We start from the raw sequence: 18,303 nt of genomic DNA, 5'->3' as shown, positions 1-18,303 counted from the left end.
TGTTGTATGGATCTGTTATTACTAGCCCTGTTTAACCATCTCGAGTAGCAGCTTACTTAAAATTATGTATGGTTTTTAAAAATGTCAAAAAGTCCATCTCTTTGTATCTTACATTTTATTTGTGATGTACATATAAATATTTCATTTCACAACATACAAACGAGATACTGAGCCATCTACATAGTTTACAGCAGTATTTACTAATCTTTGCGATTAATTCAGTGCATGTGTATATACAAAATTAAAAATCTCCCTTTCTAAACTCCCAAAATAAGAAACATTTGTGCTACAGCAATTTGCTTACACTGATACCACTTTCAAGCTTATGGTTCCCTTTATGTATGTGTAAATCTATCAAGTAAGTCAAAACAAAATGCGTTTATTCTATAACTGTCTTAAACAAAATCCATATTAATCTACTAAGAAAGTCAAAACAATTGGATATTTAACAAAATACTTCACAGCAGTTGGAATTCAAAACGTCTTTGCTGTCACAGAGTAAATATTAATGCTCATGTGTAACAAAAGTGCTTTTGCATATATTTTAATCTCTTATGGTACACAGACATGTTGCTCTCTGGGTAAAGTATTTATACTCCTCAGAAATACCCGGACAAATGTCCTTAATTATACCACTGATTTTTCTTTTGTCGACTACACTACTTTTTACCTGCGCAGAATCACAAGTCCATTCTCTCTTCTTTGGGTAGAAACAGAAAATCTGCTCCCAAGCTAAACAAAATTGGATATTTCCTACAAGCATTAGATCTTTAAATACCCGCAGAACTGTCACTATTAATTACACTGTTCCTAGCAAGGATGAATTTTGAAACCGTTCAATACATAAGTTTCCATGATCCTTTTCTATAACTATGAGGGACCTCTTCACAGAGAAAGCCCATTTAACCAATCAACATATCAATTACTTTATGTGATTATAATCCCAGTTTATAATATAAAAATATGTAGATGATAATAATAAAAATATAATTTGGAAACAATTAACAAATTGCTGGTCAGAATGCCGTGCCCAATGTCCTGACTTGCTTTTGGCCAACACTATTTGTAATCACTTTGTTGGGAAGATATAAAAGCAATTTTTTTTCAAAAATGCTTTTAAAGGAGGCAAAGAAAGCTAGTCTTCATTCCTCATCTCACTTCCAAACTCTTTCACACAAGAGGAAACCCATTTGTAATAACTATATGACAGAAAGGGTTTGGGTCAACAATTATTGCCTTATTTCTTGGCACTCGGCTATCATCACCGGTCTGAAGAAAGTGTCTTACTCTAAACAGTGCTTTCTATAAAGTAAATGCCACAGAATATCAATTCATTTTAGGAGACTAGATCTAAAGATCACAGAGGTATTGGGTACATGAGTCGGCTTAAGCAAAAAATTTGCATTCCCACTTCTAATTATCTTAAATTCATTTAGTTCACAACACTCATCTTTAATATCTAAGGTCTACCTTAAGATCTTGGCATCCTGCCTAGCACTAACCACAGCAGACTATTTACACTATAACCAGCTTTAATAACCATCTGGTAGAAAGAACAGCACCATCTCTGCTACAAACACCAAAGCAAAAAAGATCAAGGTACAAGCCCAGAGCAAGTGTAAATTGATATTAATCAGGCTGATAAAAACTTAGCCTTGTATTTTTGGGTCATTAATCGTATCATCAAAAAGTTCTGAATCTAATACAAACCAGGTCTGCTGACGTTCTCAAATTTATCACTTGACAACTTGTCAAATAACATGACCTTGAGAAACAGCATTTGCACTAAACTTACTATTTTCAGGATTAAAGAAGATTAAACTTTAACCTTAAAACTGTAAGTTTAATTATTTTTGATATAACTCGGACATAAGATTGCTTTCGGTCTTTTAATGGCTATTATTATTATTATATATATCACCCAGTCATGATCAGAATGTTTATATTCCAGGAATATGAGTATCTCCAGTTACTCTCTTCTGTACATATTGGAATTGTCATGTTTACATGGACAGCTTTCAAAGAAAAACATCCTGAAGAACTAGTTACAAAAGTCACGTCATATACATATATACAATACAAAGTACACAATATCATGAGAAAGCAGTTGCAGCAGATATATTAGGGTCAGAATACTCTGCAATTATTTCAGAAATCTATATACTTAACACATAAGGCACATGATGAAATATACAAAATTAAACAACCACATAAAAAGAAAAAAAAATCTGAAATTATACTCTTTTGTTTTACTTTCCTATAGATCACTGAGAAAAAATGTACTAGAGCACTGAGAAAAAATGTTAAATTCAAGGTGCTACTTCACCCTGATAGTAATCTGAATATCACACCATGTCCTTAAAAATTAATCTAACATGGTTCTTTTCATATGAATGTTAAAAAAACTCTAGTATTGACCAACATAAAATGCCATTGTGCCTATTGTTGGCCACCATCAGCAGCACATCTTGCTTTTATACCCTCTTCACCCTCCTCATTATGATTGGCCACCAGCGAAAAAATTAATGAGATTATGATTTGCGTTTGACAAAATCCTGCTTGAATCATATGTAACTGATGACTACTGGGTAAAAATCATAGCAGCAATGGCAGTAGAGACAAAGATATAGTCGAGGCAATTTTGGACAGATTTGTTGCTTATGTGTTTTCATATCATTGTTTTTCTTTTTCGCATTTAACATTATGTCATGGACTTAATATGGCATGATCACACAGTGACAGGGTATCTTCAAATCTGATATTTGCCTTAGTTCATAAGACCATTTTGTTTCTTTGTTATCTGGTCACCTGATAATATAAGTTGGACCAATTTGTGATTGGTATCAGTTTCTATCTGAACACGGCTTTTGAAGTAGGGTAAGGGTGGGATGGATGAAATGAAAACCAAGTTATCTTAGAATATGAGGCAGTGTTACCTTGATGTGTGTGACCAAACCCATACATGGTACTTAAAGTGAACATGTTACCCTAACTGTGAGTTAAACTTAAATTGTATATGAAAGTATCAAAAGATGTTGTCATACTCGCTTTACATATATATGTTATATTATATACCCTAAGTTAACAAGTCAGCTTAGAAATCCAACACACAAGGAAATACTGTTTCAAGGAAGGTGGCTGATTTCTTAATGGCACTACTCGGCATTCTTTAAAGTAATTCGATTCCAAGCATTTCAAAACATTCAGGCTATTCAATTTTTTTACTCCACTGTAAGTGCAAGATATAACTAGATTATCTTTAGAAAACTGTAGCATGCCAAACTCTATAAGGACAATGATAAGCAAGTAATCAACTATAAGATCTGTATATACTGGCTCTTATTCTATTAGACTGTTTGTCGGAGGCTTGCTTAATTGAATCTGATGCTGTTTGTATTCAACCTCAAAGTTCACTGCAGCATGAGGGATTTCAAGTTATCTTGTAAGATTGTATCTTTCACTGCTTGGAATACAAATTTGATATTTTCAGTGTCAATGGCAGTGGTGAAATGATGGAAAAGGGGCTTCTCTCTAGCAACTCCATGACGCTTTGAGTCAAACAATTGCAACATAAAGTTTTGCACATCCTCCAGCCTGTGTGGATCTCCTTGAAAGTCTGGAAAGTACCCTTTGATGCTGTACTTTCTAACTTTTTCTTCCAGTAAGTCCGTCTTATTGAGAAATAGAATAATGGAGACATTTACAAAACACTTATTGTTCACTATTGTCTCAAAGATGTTGCAGGATTCCACAAGTCTGTTTGTTATCCTATCCTCCATCAAGACTTGATCGAATTCACTGGAAGAAGAGAGGAAGAGGATTGATGTTACCCCTTCAAAACACTGAAACCATTTCTGTCGCTGTGATCGCTGGCCACCAACATCCACAAACCTGAATGGTATATCCTTGATGACAAATTCATGTTCAATTATTCCCTTTGTTGCTTTCCTTGAATGCAAGATATCCTTTTTAGTTGGAACATAGTTCTGAAATAGTACAAATACCAAATTAATCAAAAGAAAAAAAGAAGGGTTGATTACTTATAAGCACAAGTAGTTGGAAATTATAGCACAACAAAAAGTAATTCTATTCATCATGTTTTACAATTAGCTAAATGTTAAAGGGTTTGGCAGAAAATTGATGTCTTTTTCCACATTACATAAAATATTTGATGTAAACTGAAACTTGCCGATTAAAATTTACAAAATGTTACCTGAAGAATTATTCTGACAGAAAGCTACAAAGGTTTTTTTCCAATTCAGATAAATAACTGATTACATTGAATTTTTGTGTTCCAAAATTACTATTCAGTATTAGACCTATCAAATAAGTAAACAGCACCCAATTAAAAAAAAAAAACACCAACTGAAAATGCTCTCGTTTTAAGAAATAGCAGAATTACAAAGACAAAACAGTATAACTGAGAATTTTTGAAATCCATCAATAAAATGGACCCAATAAATATCATTTAAGATTTGATACAAATTTCAGTTACATATCAATTTTGACTTATATTAGCAGTGCTTAAACCTCAAAAATACAAGTCTCTTTTCAAGATAATTGATGCATGGCTATACATACTACCAAGAGTTCTTGAAACTATGGACAAAAGGCATTTGTTTAGCTATGTGAAAACAGAAACAGTGAATAGTTCCACAGAAGTTTTTATTTCAATTTAGACAAAAAGAGTGCGATATGTTTTCTATGTAACACTAACAAAGGGCTAATTGTGTTACTCAGCTTATGATGTACCACTGATCAAAGGTTTCTATCTTTTGATGTGAACATCTTTTGAAGGTAAGGTTCTTAACTGGATATTAAATTCTTGGAACATGCGTATAGGTAGATGAATATATTTTGATATGGATTTTCAGAAGCTGCCCAGAGAGTCTTCATAACTGTTGTGATCAATGGCACTAAAAGGGATACCCAACATGGGCACTTTGCTTCCTCTTACCCCCCCCCCCTCTCTCTCTCTCTCTCTCTCTCTCTCTCTCTCTCTCTCACCAAATTACATTTTCAAATCACAATGGGTTTTGTACAACTTGGTGAACAAGGTCACATTTCTTCCAGATGCCAGAACACAGAATGTGTTTGCTATTAGAGCGTCAGGCTGGTTTATACTCTGAGGCATACTTCCTGAATACAGAGGAAAACCCAGAGACAGGATGTCCATCAGCAGCTTTTTCTTCTCATTCTTCTGCTCTTGATTTTATTTCTTTTCTCTTCTTTTTTTTTTTTTTACAAGACTGCAGCAAAACACATTAGTGACTGAAATCTATTGTATTTTACCAGAAATGGAAGTCTACATAAGCACATGGAGTTATTGTCATTGGGTGAAACATTATTTTTGAAGAACACAGTGTGAAATACTCCATATTTCATTAATGAATTTTAACGATGAAATTTGATTTGACTAAAAAGATTGCTCTTGCTTGCATAAAATGTTTGCCATCACAGAGGTTGGTAGGAGTGGGGTGGGGGTGGCGGTGGGTGTGTGTGTGTGTGGGGTAATAATTTGTTAATTTTAAGACCGTTTTTGTCCAAGGCAGTGAGTTGAAGGGAACCACTGACCATACGTGTAGAGTGATATGCCTTTTTTCATTTTTGTTTTTCTTTCTTTCTTTTTTTTTTTTTTTTAAGAACCACTTAACCTTCACTTCTCCATTACTGGGTGCAGAAGGAAACCTGATCAGCTTGCAATTAGTCTCATCATGCAGTATATTTCCCCTGGCTGCTGAATCAAGGAAGCAGGCATAGAAAATCTTATGGTTATGCAGATGAGAGATTCTATTTGAAAACCAACCCAAGTGCTCTTCATTATACTGTCTTTTCTTTTCCCATGAATCTTCTTATATTTCCAACTCTGACTAAGGAAATGTTACCTAATGAAATTTGCCGAAATCTAATACCGAAGTATGGCCAAATCAAAATTTTGTAAGGAGTCCCTTGTGGGACTAAAATATACAGATATACAAAAGGATGAAATTCACTGTTTTTTGATCAACAGCTAATCCAAGAAATCAAACATTTTTAGTGAATCATACAGATCATGGCCTTAGACCCCATTCCCGTACCTAGATCGATCTAGCAGGATTGACCTGTCTCCAAAGGGATTCTTGCTAAATTGCATTCATATTAAGCATTATACATGTTTGTAAGCCTAGTGAAGCTGCTAAATGATAGTTAATTACCCACTAACAGTATCAGTTGGCGTGCCAGACATCAGAGCGTCTTAAGCTGAATGCAAGATCGGTGACACCACCGTTAGTAATATAAAGCCCAGTTGATATAAAATCTTCCAAGTGTCAGATACTTAACTATGGCTACTGTAATATTCAATTGAATTTCAATTCAATTTATTTCTGTACTGGTACATATATTATCATGACCTTGTACAATGTAATATAATATAATATAATAACAACAGTACAACTGGTACATTATTAAACTTCCTAGAAAACTTGCCAATTTATCAAGTTGTTTAGAATAACAATTAGCATTTGAACATTTTCTGTTATTTATATTCTAGCAGATTTTACATAATACATAATATTTGCCAGTCAGTAAAAACAAATTTTAAGCTGGATTGAGCCTGGAAAGGGGTTACTTTAAGACCCCATGTTAACTATTTATCTTAAGGCATATCATGCATTCTGCCTGCACAAAAGTCAAACATTTTTCAAGTTTAGGTTTCAAGTCTAAATTATTCCTCAGAAATGGAGACAACCATAACAGTGCTGCCCCTATGCTATATCAGTATCACTGTGGGTGTTTTTAAGCAAAATAGGTGAAGTAAAGAGAGTGGGAGAAGATGAAAGTGTGATTGTGAGTCATAGCCCAGTGACAGGAAACAATCCTCACCTTCAGATCACCATGGCTACACAAACTAATTTACACTGTACCAAAATCTGGTTCATTTCTACTGCATGGTTGATGTGTATGCACTTTTATTAATAATGCTTGCAATGAAGCAGTCTTTATGCATCAGCTTATAATGCAAAACTGTACACAAAATTTTGTTAACTTGGCTTGATGATCAGAAAGTATAGACTAACCCAACCCTTGATCGCACCAGCCTTGGACCATATACCCTGTGTAAATCTGACATATATCCTTTTCACTTTATGAGAGGGTTTCCCAGCTGTTTTTTTAGTGTTATCAAAATAAGAAAAATAAAAACAAAAGGAATTATTTTTTTTTTAAATAAAACTGACATTAATCTTTTGATACTGAGCACTGGTGTTAAACTTATTTGTACAACTTACAAGAAAACAACTTGGCAAATATTAGCTTTTCTTTTTCTTGTATAAACAGCTACATTATGAAATCTTGCCAAGTAACTGGGCAGCAGATCTAGAGCTATAAGGATCTGTACTGCAGGGAAAAGATCACAGCTCAAATAAATTACATCTCCACTTACTTATTGTAAGTTAACAATTATTCACAATTGGATATGACATGGATATCATTCACGGGTTTTTTTGCAGGGAATAAATCACATTATGAAAATAATTTAATAGAAGATACCAAATTACTTCAAATGAGATTTTGATTAGACTTTTCATTTGGTATTAGTAAGTTACTTCATCAGCAAAACTGGATTGCATTCAATCTACTATGTGGTCTCTCTGTAAGACAGTGAATTTAGTCAAGTATGAAAGAAAGTTTAGTCCAGCACAACAATTTCAATTTCTTGGGCCAATTCATATGATATATATACTTTACAAACTGAGTCAAGAAATGAATGGCTTGTGACTTTGGCAAGTAACTTATGGCAGAAGCCCCTCTATCAAATATAACATTGTTTTACTTGCAACATCAATGACAGCACCACCACCCCTCCCCCCCCCCACCACTGAAAGTGTTAAATTAATCAATCAACTGAAAATCATCAAAGCACCACTCCCAGCATTTTAACCATATTATCTGCCCAAGTTGCAGCTTTGAGAAATGTGTCCCAGACAACTTTAACCCTTTAATGAAGCTGTACTCCCTCTTTTCATTTTTGCAAACCGATTCTGTTTCCAAGACAAACTTATCGTAAAAAAACTTTCAAATTTTTATCTTAATCCACTAGTCAAATGTTGGAAATCACTTGAATCCAAGGCTTTCTTCAAGTAAGCTGTCCAGCCATCATTTGGAATGCTACTGGCCTAAAAAGGCCAATATTTTCACAAACATCTGGACGGCTAATGAAATTTTTGGGGAATGATGATATTTTTTGTAGTCGGACTCCCTATAAATTGATGAACAGATTACTGATCAAAATTTTGGACTCCCTGTACTGCAAATCCTGGGGAAAACCCTGCTTGAAACTCATGTATTTTGCCCCTCCCCCTCCCCCTCCCCCCCCCCCCCCAATATAAAAAAGACCTCCTTGTAAAAGCATTCATATTTCCACTGATGGAAAAGTTTAATAATTGCATAACAGAGAAAAATGGGATTCTCCCAAAGGACTTCAATCTAATTCTTCCTGAGTACCAACTAAAACTTGGTTCAAAGATAAAAGGAAAGACCCTTTCTGGTGATCAACATACAGAATAAATATCACAGTTGATCTTATGACTATTATTTTTTTTTAATAAGTGTGGCTAAGGTAAACCCACAAATTACACAGGCTCATGCACAAAGAAGCCACAGTTTCTTTGATGATCCTTCACAGGTTCTACATTTCATTACAAGATCACACTGAAATGATATTTACATTTGGTTTTGTGGTGCCTAGCAGAATCAATCTTTGCCAATTTAAAGTGAGACACAATTTGAAAGTATTAACTATACTACATCTTAATATACAGCAAAGACTTGATCTATTCAGTGGAGAAAATTATGAATTTTTAGATACTGTTTTTTCAAGTCATATTTTATACTGTAAAAGTACCACAAATGCTAAAAGAAATAGATTTTTTTGTGATTCAAAAATTATGTATCTTAAAGATTGATACCCCCCCCACCCATTAAAAAGATTCATTACTATACTTTCATTGAAATGCCTAATTTCCAGGCCAAACTAATGGTTTAACATTTCCAGAAAACCTCCTTGCACTCCCCAACTGCAAAGTATCCCTCTCAAGCCATTACACTCAGTGGTATTTGCTGTACCATCTAATTTTCTTGGGAAGGATTTTTTTCAACCATTTTCAGGTTGTCCCGTGCTTATGCCCTAGTAAGCTAACAAGTAGTACTTCACTTAGATATCAATTTTCCCCAGCAATGAAAATAGCATCTGCTTGCCAAGAACTTTTTTCAGAAGTTTAACAAAAATAAAATCCATATGAAACTAATTATTCCAACGAACCAGCATCTCTGTCCAAATGTGCTCAACTGCACTTATTTCAGCTCAGGTAGACCAGGTAGGATCTAAAAAACAACTACTACCATGACTTTGACCTGTGTTATCTTGTGCAACCTGGGAAAAACTGCACCAGCATCATTGAAATTTGTTTAGAACTCTCATATTATACTGTACCTGTTGTGCTATACGATCCATTTCTTCGAGAAAATATCGAATTGAATCACCCTGCAGAAACAGAGAAAAAGTAAAATTAAAATTATGGACAAGAAAAACATACTTAACTTGTAAAAAATTATACAAAGATACTAGACCAAGAGCTGTAAAAATATCCTCAGTTAACTGAAGTTGCAATTTGACGTGACTATAAACTAATAATTAATGAAAATCTAGACATACATTTGTACAATAAAATATTTAGTTTGTATTAAGTATTTATACAAATGGAACATGAAATCACGGTTCAAAGTCATTAATTGGGCATTGAAGATCCCTAATATCAATTACCATTTACGAGACCTGTACTAATGAGATTAAAATCATAAGCCGTGACCCATACTTCTACTTAAAAGTCTCTTTATTATTTCCATTGACTCATAACTGCCACATGATGATGGCAGATATATAGATCTTTAAATGAATTCAAAAGAAATCACATCATTTATGGGTTGACATAGTGGTAACAGCTGGACAAAAGGGCCAGTTAACAGTCACACAACTCACAGAATGTGAGCAAAAAGAAATTACTAGTAAAGGTCTAATGTGCATCCTCAGACACCATGATGTTACTGACATTCTGTCATGCTTTGGTCACTTTTAAGAACTAACACTGCCTTTTTTTCATGCAGAAGAAAAGATATTTTGGATAAAATAGCCAGCACCTGCTGTGAAGAAATAAAGCATGTTTTCCAAGCTAAGGTGCATCCAGATTTTCCTTTTGCATCAGTACACTGCATTGTCAATAACTATATCGTATATACCAACAAATTATCAAGAGAGGGAAATTTCATCTACTTTGCTTGTTGTTTTTTTTTTCTTCAAATCTTCAGGAAAGCACCAAGCAAGATTTGTATTTCAAAAAATAAATTTTGTCTTCTTTTCTTTACACACAGAAAAATTTTACCAAATGACAGCCCTACTATCCAAAATTACACCAGTTTAAAGTGCAAATGCCAGAATTGTTTTATTTTTATTCAAGTTAACAGGGAATAGCTTATACACAATCCTGTACAGTATGTTATTTGAAAGCAATTGTTTAACATAATGTGACAAAAAAAAAAAGAAAAAAAAATCAATGCAAGACTTTCATACTTTGGTACAGCACCCTAATTGCATATCAAAAATTTAATTGAACTTTTTATCAGCCAAATGAAAAATATGACCAATACTGAGGAGTATTACAAGATTTCAAAAATCTACTTCAATAGTATAACTGCTACCATGTTTTTTTTAACACAGCTGCTCTTGGAGGCATGATTATGTACAAGTAAAGACTTTTTAAATAAATAGTGCCTTGTTATGTGTTCTAGCACAAACATAATTTCCACTGAAGTCACATATCATAACCACATTTCTTCTTAAGTCACAGATAATCACATCTTATTGTTGTCTTTAGATGCATTTGAACAAAATATAAACCAAAATACAGAAAGTTAACACTTCTCTGTACTCCTTTCCCTTCCCAACCAATTCAATCCATATATATAGAAAGTGTTCCACCTGTTGTTCTTATTGATTCTTAACTGCAAGTTAGAATTCAGGTAGTGTGGTACGTTCACAAGTTTCACATACTGTCATTCTGTTTATTCTATCTGTTTCAAAATCAAAAGGTTGAAAATGTTTTGGCAAAATGATATTGATCATATTCTAAAGAGATACTTGGAAAAACTAGTTGAAAACTTTTAAACATAGATCAAAAAGGAAGTTATAGTAGTTTTAAAAAGTTTTAAACATTGCAATTCTGTGTTAAATAACATAAGTACTCTGTGTAAAAACATTAAATTATGTTTTGCTTATTCTGTGAAGGTCCTTGTCAACCCACCAGTTGGAATTCCCGCCTCCTCTCATAAGCTGCTCGAATGCCCGAATCTTGCCACAGTTTTTCGACATGGGGTGCATAGTCCATAAATAAATCAGCATCAAGCTTGACGTTACTATCGTATCCAAACACTTTGTTAGCATGGGATACATTTTTACTCTCTCCCCAAGGAATTCCGAGTTTCTCTCTTGCATCAATCAACACTTTCATTCCTTTCACAATGTTAGTGTGTACGATAAGCCTGTACTCATTTAATGCTTCATCGTCAAAGTCTTGCCCGTGGATTATTCGCATCTGTTTCAAAAATGTGCTTTTTCCACTTTCACCCGAACCTAATAATAAAATCTTCACCGTTCTTTTAAAGTGTATTTTCTCTTTGGCGAGCATACGATCAATTTTCTTGCTTCGATTCCGGTTAGTCTTTTCTTCAGGAGTTACCCCACAGCAGAAAAATACGTCCGCCATGTTGCTGGTTCACCCCGCCCATGACGTCACGGTTAACAACTTCCGCGATTTCCAGTAGCAGTCGATGACTTCGAATAATTGTATTCCGATTAAAACTTAACTGTGCAGTTTTTTATAATGCCTATGTTGAATTTTATTTACGTCTGTGGCAATAAAGAACTGATATTTCATAAATATCAGGTAATCTGCCTGGAGCTACCATGACCTTGAAGGTCACGTTAGTAGGTTAAAAAACATGGCTGCCTCCTTTGCAAGGATGCAGCTTTTAAAGCCGCCGCGCAGTCTGTGGTCTATACGTCGTTATAGCAAGACCATGCGGCCAAATGAGTTTACTCAGAGTGGGGATAGAGGCCAGGGTTATTATATTCTGTGAGTGAATATCAAATATTTGATTTTTAAAGTATCACAGTATTACATTTTTATTACATAACGTTGAGATTGAAATGGCTATGAAATAAATAAATATAAATAATGCTATTATATATTGTTACCGGTACTAGTACTACTACGAATGCTTGTAGCAGATAATTGTATTGCAGATATCTGTGGGTATTTTATATGTGGTATTCCATGCAAGTAAGTATTGTAAAATATATACCTTCACATCAACCATGACTTTAGCGGTGTGACTGAATTGCGCAATACACCGCAATACAGCGCAACACGTGTTAACAAGTGTATTGCGCTGTATTGCAGTGTATTGCGCATTTCAGTCATACCCTGACTTTAGTGGCACATTAAATTCGTTAGCATAAAAATACATATTGGAACAAGTTTTGGAACATGCTGAAGTATGCAAAAATGCGCTTGGATTTCTGCTAGAATCAGTAGAATAAGGTGGCGCTTTACAAGAAGGGAGCGAAAATCCAGCAACGGAAATCCAAGATGGCAGACGAAGATCCGCATCGGAGCATTTTATCAAATTAAACCACTTCATAGTTAGTGTATTTTTATCTAAGACAATTTCTAGCACTTTTGGTATCATATAGAAGCATATGTAACTCTATGTTGGTGTTTATTTATTCAATTAACCTGTCTTGTCGCGTCTTGCATGTCTTTGCATACTTAAGCATGACCGGTTGTTTAATGTATAAAAATGTATACATGATTACGAGTTTTCTGTTACTTGTCAGTCTCCCAGAGGTTCCCCAAGACACACCAAAAACAAATCCATTACTAGAAACATTAGAAAATGAGACACCGGCATTTGACAAGAACTTCAAACGTCATCACTTACTTAAAGGACTGACAAAAATAGCAGCAGTTAAAGGTTCTGAATTTCTGGATTATTTTGAAAGCTTGCAAGGTACGTGTTGTCATTCACATGTGGTTTTGTAAAATGGCATAGTTTGTAGTAATTATTTTTTTCATTGAATTGAAATTATCAATTGCATACATTTATATTGCTGAACTTCTAACAACCTCTTGGCTTGATTCATACATACCTTTTTCAATAAATAATTTACATGTGCATGAGTTTGTCTTTTTAACTTGTTAAAGGACATTCCATTGGTGGGATTTAAATTTGAAGATTAGTAGATGTCTGATGTATAGTGAAAAGTCTTTTGCTTATGACATGTTTTTGAAATATATTCATTTAGTTGACTCAGCACCAGAATCATTTGATTCTGTAATTAGACCATATGAGGAAATATGTGCACAGTTGTTATATGCAAGTGCCACAAGTGCCCACCTTGGAAATCTGGATGTAGACCTCACAAAGTCTATTGAAGTAGTGAGTAAAATTGCAGAATATATATATATACATTTGTGGGAGTGCAAGTATATCTTCTTCACAGAGTGCAGTGTGTTGGTTCAACATTTAAAGCAAATTTTTGTTTAAATAATCATTTTTTTTTTTTGTGTGTGTGTGTGTGTGTGTGTGTGTGTGTGTGTGTGTGTGTGTGTGTGTGTGTGTGTGTGTGTGTGTGTGTGTGAATCAATTAGAAGGTGCAAAGACAAAATAAAAGTAAGGTCAATTTTATTATTTTTAAAATATCTGTAAAACACTCTATGTTTTCTTTAAATATTTTGGTGATTTATGTTTAGGGTCAAGCTAAAATAAACAAGATCCTTACTGACAGATGGGCAAATGAAAATTTTTGGAATGTTTTGAAGGTAAAGAAGGAAATGTGAAATCTAATTGTTCATAATTTTCAATAATCATATCAGTTCTTTATATAAGAGATAGTATATTGTTTCCATAAATTAATTTATAAATTTTCTTTTTGAGAGTATCATTTCATTTAGTATTTTATAACTAAATTAAAAAAACAGAAAGTGTGATATAAGCACACATAGATTATGAGACAAATGTACTGTTAATAATTGTTATAAAAATTTCATACTCACATTTATGTCTAATTGATGTTGAAACACTTTGTATTTGTTTGATAAATATTTTGTAGAAATTAGAAGAGAACAAAGAAAATTTGACAGACATTCAGCAACGGTACCTGGATGTGCTTTTGAATGAATTCTTTAAAGTTGGCTTTAAATTGGAGAATAGAAAAAGAGAAGAATTATTGAAAGGCCAGCATGATCTGTCAGAAGATTGCAAATTGTTTAAGTAAGGCATTGATGGTTTAATATAAAGATTTACATGTTATTGCTTTTGTTTAAATTATATCTAATCTTTCAAAAACCTTTGTTCTTTGTGATGATACAGTTACAAGCAAACAGAGCAAACAGTAATGGGATAAATAATCGTGTTTTAACATTATATTATCACACTTTAAAAAACTATTTACATAGAATGTGAAAATGCTAACACTCTCTACCTTCCACATTTGAACCTTCATGTTGTGACAAATTGTCAAGGCAAAAGAGTAGCATTTTTATTCATATGAAAACTGTTAACTCTTTAGAAGAAGTAAAATTGATCCATGAATTTGTTTACTTTGCAGAGGAAGGATTTCATTCTGTCAAAGTCTCTTCAGACGAATATTTCATCACAAAAGCACAATTTCTGGCTTACCAGAGGATTTTTTGCAATATATATCCACAAATGAGTAAGTTTGTTTTCTCTGTGTCAGAAATGAAAAATATTAAGGTTAGTAAATCAATAAATAAGTAACATGAGATGCAGTAATTATGTACTGAAACAAAGAAAATTAAACAAGCTTGATATTTTATTATATTAAGACCATGTGATATAGTAATAGTTACAGTATGCTGAATTATGTCACACTGTGCAAGTCCATTACATGCATTCACCTAGTTACTGTCAAATCTATTTGCTGCCTTATGTAATTATTTTACATTTGGGGTATTGATTCTGTCATACCTGCTTGAAATATGTAATGATTTGTGACATTGTCATTATATAATCTTCATCATGTAGAGAAAACCCCGCAGAAGGACCTTGGGCTATGCCACTAAATATAGATGTCTACAAGAAGGTCATGCTGCTGGCTGATAGTAGAGAGTTGAGGATGTCAATTTATAAAATTTGGAACTTGAGAGCTTCGGAGGAGTACAGCCAGAACATGGCATCCAACATTGAAGAATTGAACAATATCAGGATGGACAGGTGAGAGTGTGTTTTTACAGTTTTCTTCACTTTAATGTTAATAATAAATCATCAACAGCAAGTTCCAGTTTGAAAAAAGGTTTATTTTATTGTTTTGATTTTTAATTGATATAGATAATACAGTTTGTACCATACAGAAAATAAACTTTCATTACTGTGCAGTAAAGGTCAACATAGTAATCAAACAATAAATAATAAAATGCTTAAATTAAATCATTGTTAAATGCATTCAAATGCATTAATTCAAGAAAGCAGTATGAACCACATATGGTAAACTTTTAGGTGCGTTAACACTTAAAAATATGTGTGCTATCCTGGTTAAAAAACACACTACAGCTGTAAATGCCCTTTACACTGTCACACATGTCTTCAAACAATACTGACAGAGCCCCTCCCTCACAATGGCAAAGGAGCATAAAACATTTATGTACACTCTGAACCTTAAATTCTGCTAAGATCAGTAAGAATATATTTTTTCTTTTTTATGTGCAGACACAGATGGCATTTTGGCTATGGTACTTATATTTTTTTATTAAAAATTGGTGGTGAATATGCTGTTAAGCATTATGTAATATTGCATCAAAATTGAAGAATACCCTATTTTGGGCATTGCCACCATAGTGACTGTTAAGGAAAAACCATCAGGGGTGGATCCATAGATATTTTCTGACTGTCTTCCAAATGATCTTTATTGATTCATCCTCCATTTTTTACTGTCTTCTGACAGAAAAATATCAGATACCCATCAATGTAAATTTGAAAAACTGACCGTCTTCCGGAAAACCCAGAAGACGGCCTAAACCTGACCCTGACCATGTTACCTATGATTCTATATCTTACAAAAAAGGAAACAGGAGTAAAATGCAGCCTGAGTTGGAAAAGCAGTCTATATGGCTTCTTTTTCTGGAAGTTTTACATTTTTGTGAATTTTTCATTTTTCACATATAGCAGTAACCAACCTGTTGGTTATTCAGGTTCTTAGATTTGCTTTTCACCAATAAGACAACTGAGACAGGCAGATATAGTTTTCTGCTACATAGTCTATTCAACTGACTGTAAAATTCAGGTCTCTACAACTATAAGTGTGTGTGTCAAGCCTGCTGGCTCTCTCTCTGTGTATCTATGTCTATGTATCTCCCTCTCTGTGGCTCTGTCGCCTCTTTTATGCTTGATCTTAATTTGCATAACTGACATGCAACCTGCCATGCTTATGTACATGTGATTTAATTAAAACTTAATTGTACGTACCTTACATTTTAAATTAAACAGATATGCAAATCACATACATACAAATCTAAACTATCAGTATTATTAATGGTTCACTACATACAACCTGCCATGCTTATATACATCTGCATAAATTAAAAGTTTGTAGATAAATTTTGAATTAAACAAATATGCAAATCACATGCATATGTAACCTATCAGTACTATTAATGGTACTACAATATTAGCTGAATAGTAATCAAATTTTCTAAATGCCCATGTCATTTATAGTAGATATTTTAAAATGGGTGGTAATCATACTGTTAATCATTATGTAATATTGCATCAAAATTGACAAAAACACCTTTGTGCACTGCCACCACAAATGTTAAGCAAAGAAAACTGTGTCACTTTTTTTTAACTTACAAGAATGATTCTTAGGATTGACATACAGCTCAAATTAGAATAACAGTAGTATTGGATTGTAATTTTTTTATTGAATTTAGGCAATTTCTTGTGAAATTTTCACTTTTTCTCATTCTGGCATTTTCAAAGTGTGAACTTAAACTCTCATGGGCCTGAAGCCTTATGCTTGTTACACATTTTACTGCATCAGAATTGACAGAATCCTGTTTTGTGCATTATTATTTCCTGCTTTTTGTCTGTACATTTGACAGCTTTGCTGCCTTGTTTTTATTTTGATTTTTAGTTATTAAATTTTTTGTTTTAGGAATTATGTGGCACAAAACCTTGGATTTGATAGCCATGTAGATATGTTACTGTCAAGATCAATGGCGGGTAGTGCTGATGATGTCATGGGATTGATCTATGAGTAAGAAGGATTTATTTTATTCTTAGAATACAATTGTTCTCCCTATTTGAAACAATCACAGAGTTGTAGACTTAATATGGACAGGCATGCCTGCGACCTAAAACATATTAGATAAGCCAGTGGTAAAATATAAACAAAGCAGAAATATTTGAAAAGTGACTGACTTCAAGCCTTACCATCTTCTGGAGATTTATAAACTTCAGGATTTGGAGCAAATTCAAAGTTAAACATTATTATCTTAAAAAAAGAAAATATTTAACATTCATTGTTAATGTGACATAATAATTATAATACACAGTATTGCTTGTTTTATATTAACCAAAAAGGAACTGTTGGTATTTCTGTTCGTAATCTTTTGTAGCGTAAAGACAAACTTAGAACCACTGCTTGAGGCAGAACTGAAGGAGTTGGAGGAATTCAATAAACAGGCTTTCAATAAGCAATATGAGTTGGAAGTATGGGATGTACATTACCTGGCGTTCCTTCTAAAAAGAGAAGTGTTCCTAGGGTGTGTATAGTTTTTTTCTTTACACATGCATGTACACATCTGCTTACGGACATGCAAAAGCAAACAGATGTGTTAGTTTAATCCTGTGTATGGTGAGAATAAGGCAGCAAAATACAAGTCTGTCATCAGAATCAGTTTGTCATCCATTATCATTATATACAGACACTTATAGTGTCTGTATATATTCTGATCGGTCTGTCTTCGGTGTCGTCGCTGGTGCTGTCCAACACATGACGTTTTTCCCGTAATTGCCAAAGCCTATTTTTGTTTTACTTTAAATTTATTGAGTTGCTTTGTTTGGTAATTGAAAATTGGCATGATCTTTTCACATTTACGCTAATTGATTTTTTTTTTGCACGATTTTGGTGACGTTCACCCCATAAATTCCAAATCATATTTTTGTTTAACTTTACATTTACTGACTGGT

General features: G+C 33.5%; 2 protein-coding genes across 2 annotated transcripts in view; one reads left to right on the top strand and one right to left on the bottom strand.

Annotated features, from left to right (window-relative positions):
• Positions 1 to 98: 98 nt before the first annotated feature.
• On the bottom strand, positions 99 to 11,842 carry LOC106174984 (guanine nucleotide-binding protein subunit alpha-12). Its single transcript, XM_013556778.2, has 3 exons — positions 11,337 to 11,842; positions 9,473 to 9,523; positions 99 to 3,986 (listed from the first exon to the last, which is right to left on the bottom strand). The coding sequence occupies exons 1-3, from the start codon at positions 11,796 to 11,798 to the stop codon at positions 3,411 to 3,413; spliced, it is 1,089 nt and encodes a 362-aa protein (XP_013412232.1). The 5' UTR covers positions 11,799 to 11,842; the 3' UTR covers positions 99 to 3,410.
• Positions 11,843 to 11,976: 134 nt separating this feature from the next.
• LOC106174982 (uncharacterized) overlaps positions 11,977 to 18,303 on the top strand; it is a 16,208-nt gene continuing 9,881 nt past the window's right edge. The window contains exons 1-9 of the mRNA XM_013556777.2: positions 11,977 to 12,167; positions 12,932 to 13,104; positions 13,400 to 13,533; positions 13,848 to 13,916; positions 14,207 to 14,367; positions 14,705 to 14,809; positions 15,142 to 15,330; positions 17,267 to 17,368; positions 17,730 to 17,876. Of these exons, the coding sequence (XP_013412231.2) occupies positions 12,034 to 12,167; positions 12,932 to 13,104; positions 13,400 to 13,533; positions 13,848 to 13,916; positions 14,207 to 14,367; positions 14,705 to 14,809; positions 15,142 to 15,330; positions 17,267 to 17,368; positions 17,730 to 17,876 (1,214 nt within the window). The 5' untranslated portion in view covers positions 11,977 to 12,033. The remainder of the gene's footprint in view (positions 12,168 to 12,931; positions 13,105 to 13,399; positions 13,534 to 13,847; positions 13,917 to 14,206; positions 14,368 to 14,704; positions 14,810 to 15,141; positions 15,331 to 17,266; positions 17,369 to 17,729; positions 17,877 to 18,303) is intronic.

The sequence above is a fragment of the Lingula anatina genome, chromosome 2 (genome assembly GCF_051362555.1).
Source record: "Lingula anatina isolate TDL-2025a chromosome 2, LinAna3.0, whole genome shotgun sequence".
Taxonomy (NCBI): domain Eukaryota; kingdom Metazoa; phylum Brachiopoda; class Lingulata; order Lingulida; family Lingulidae; genus Lingula; species Lingula anatina.
This window is presented reverse-complemented; position numbering and strand designations above follow the sequence as displayed.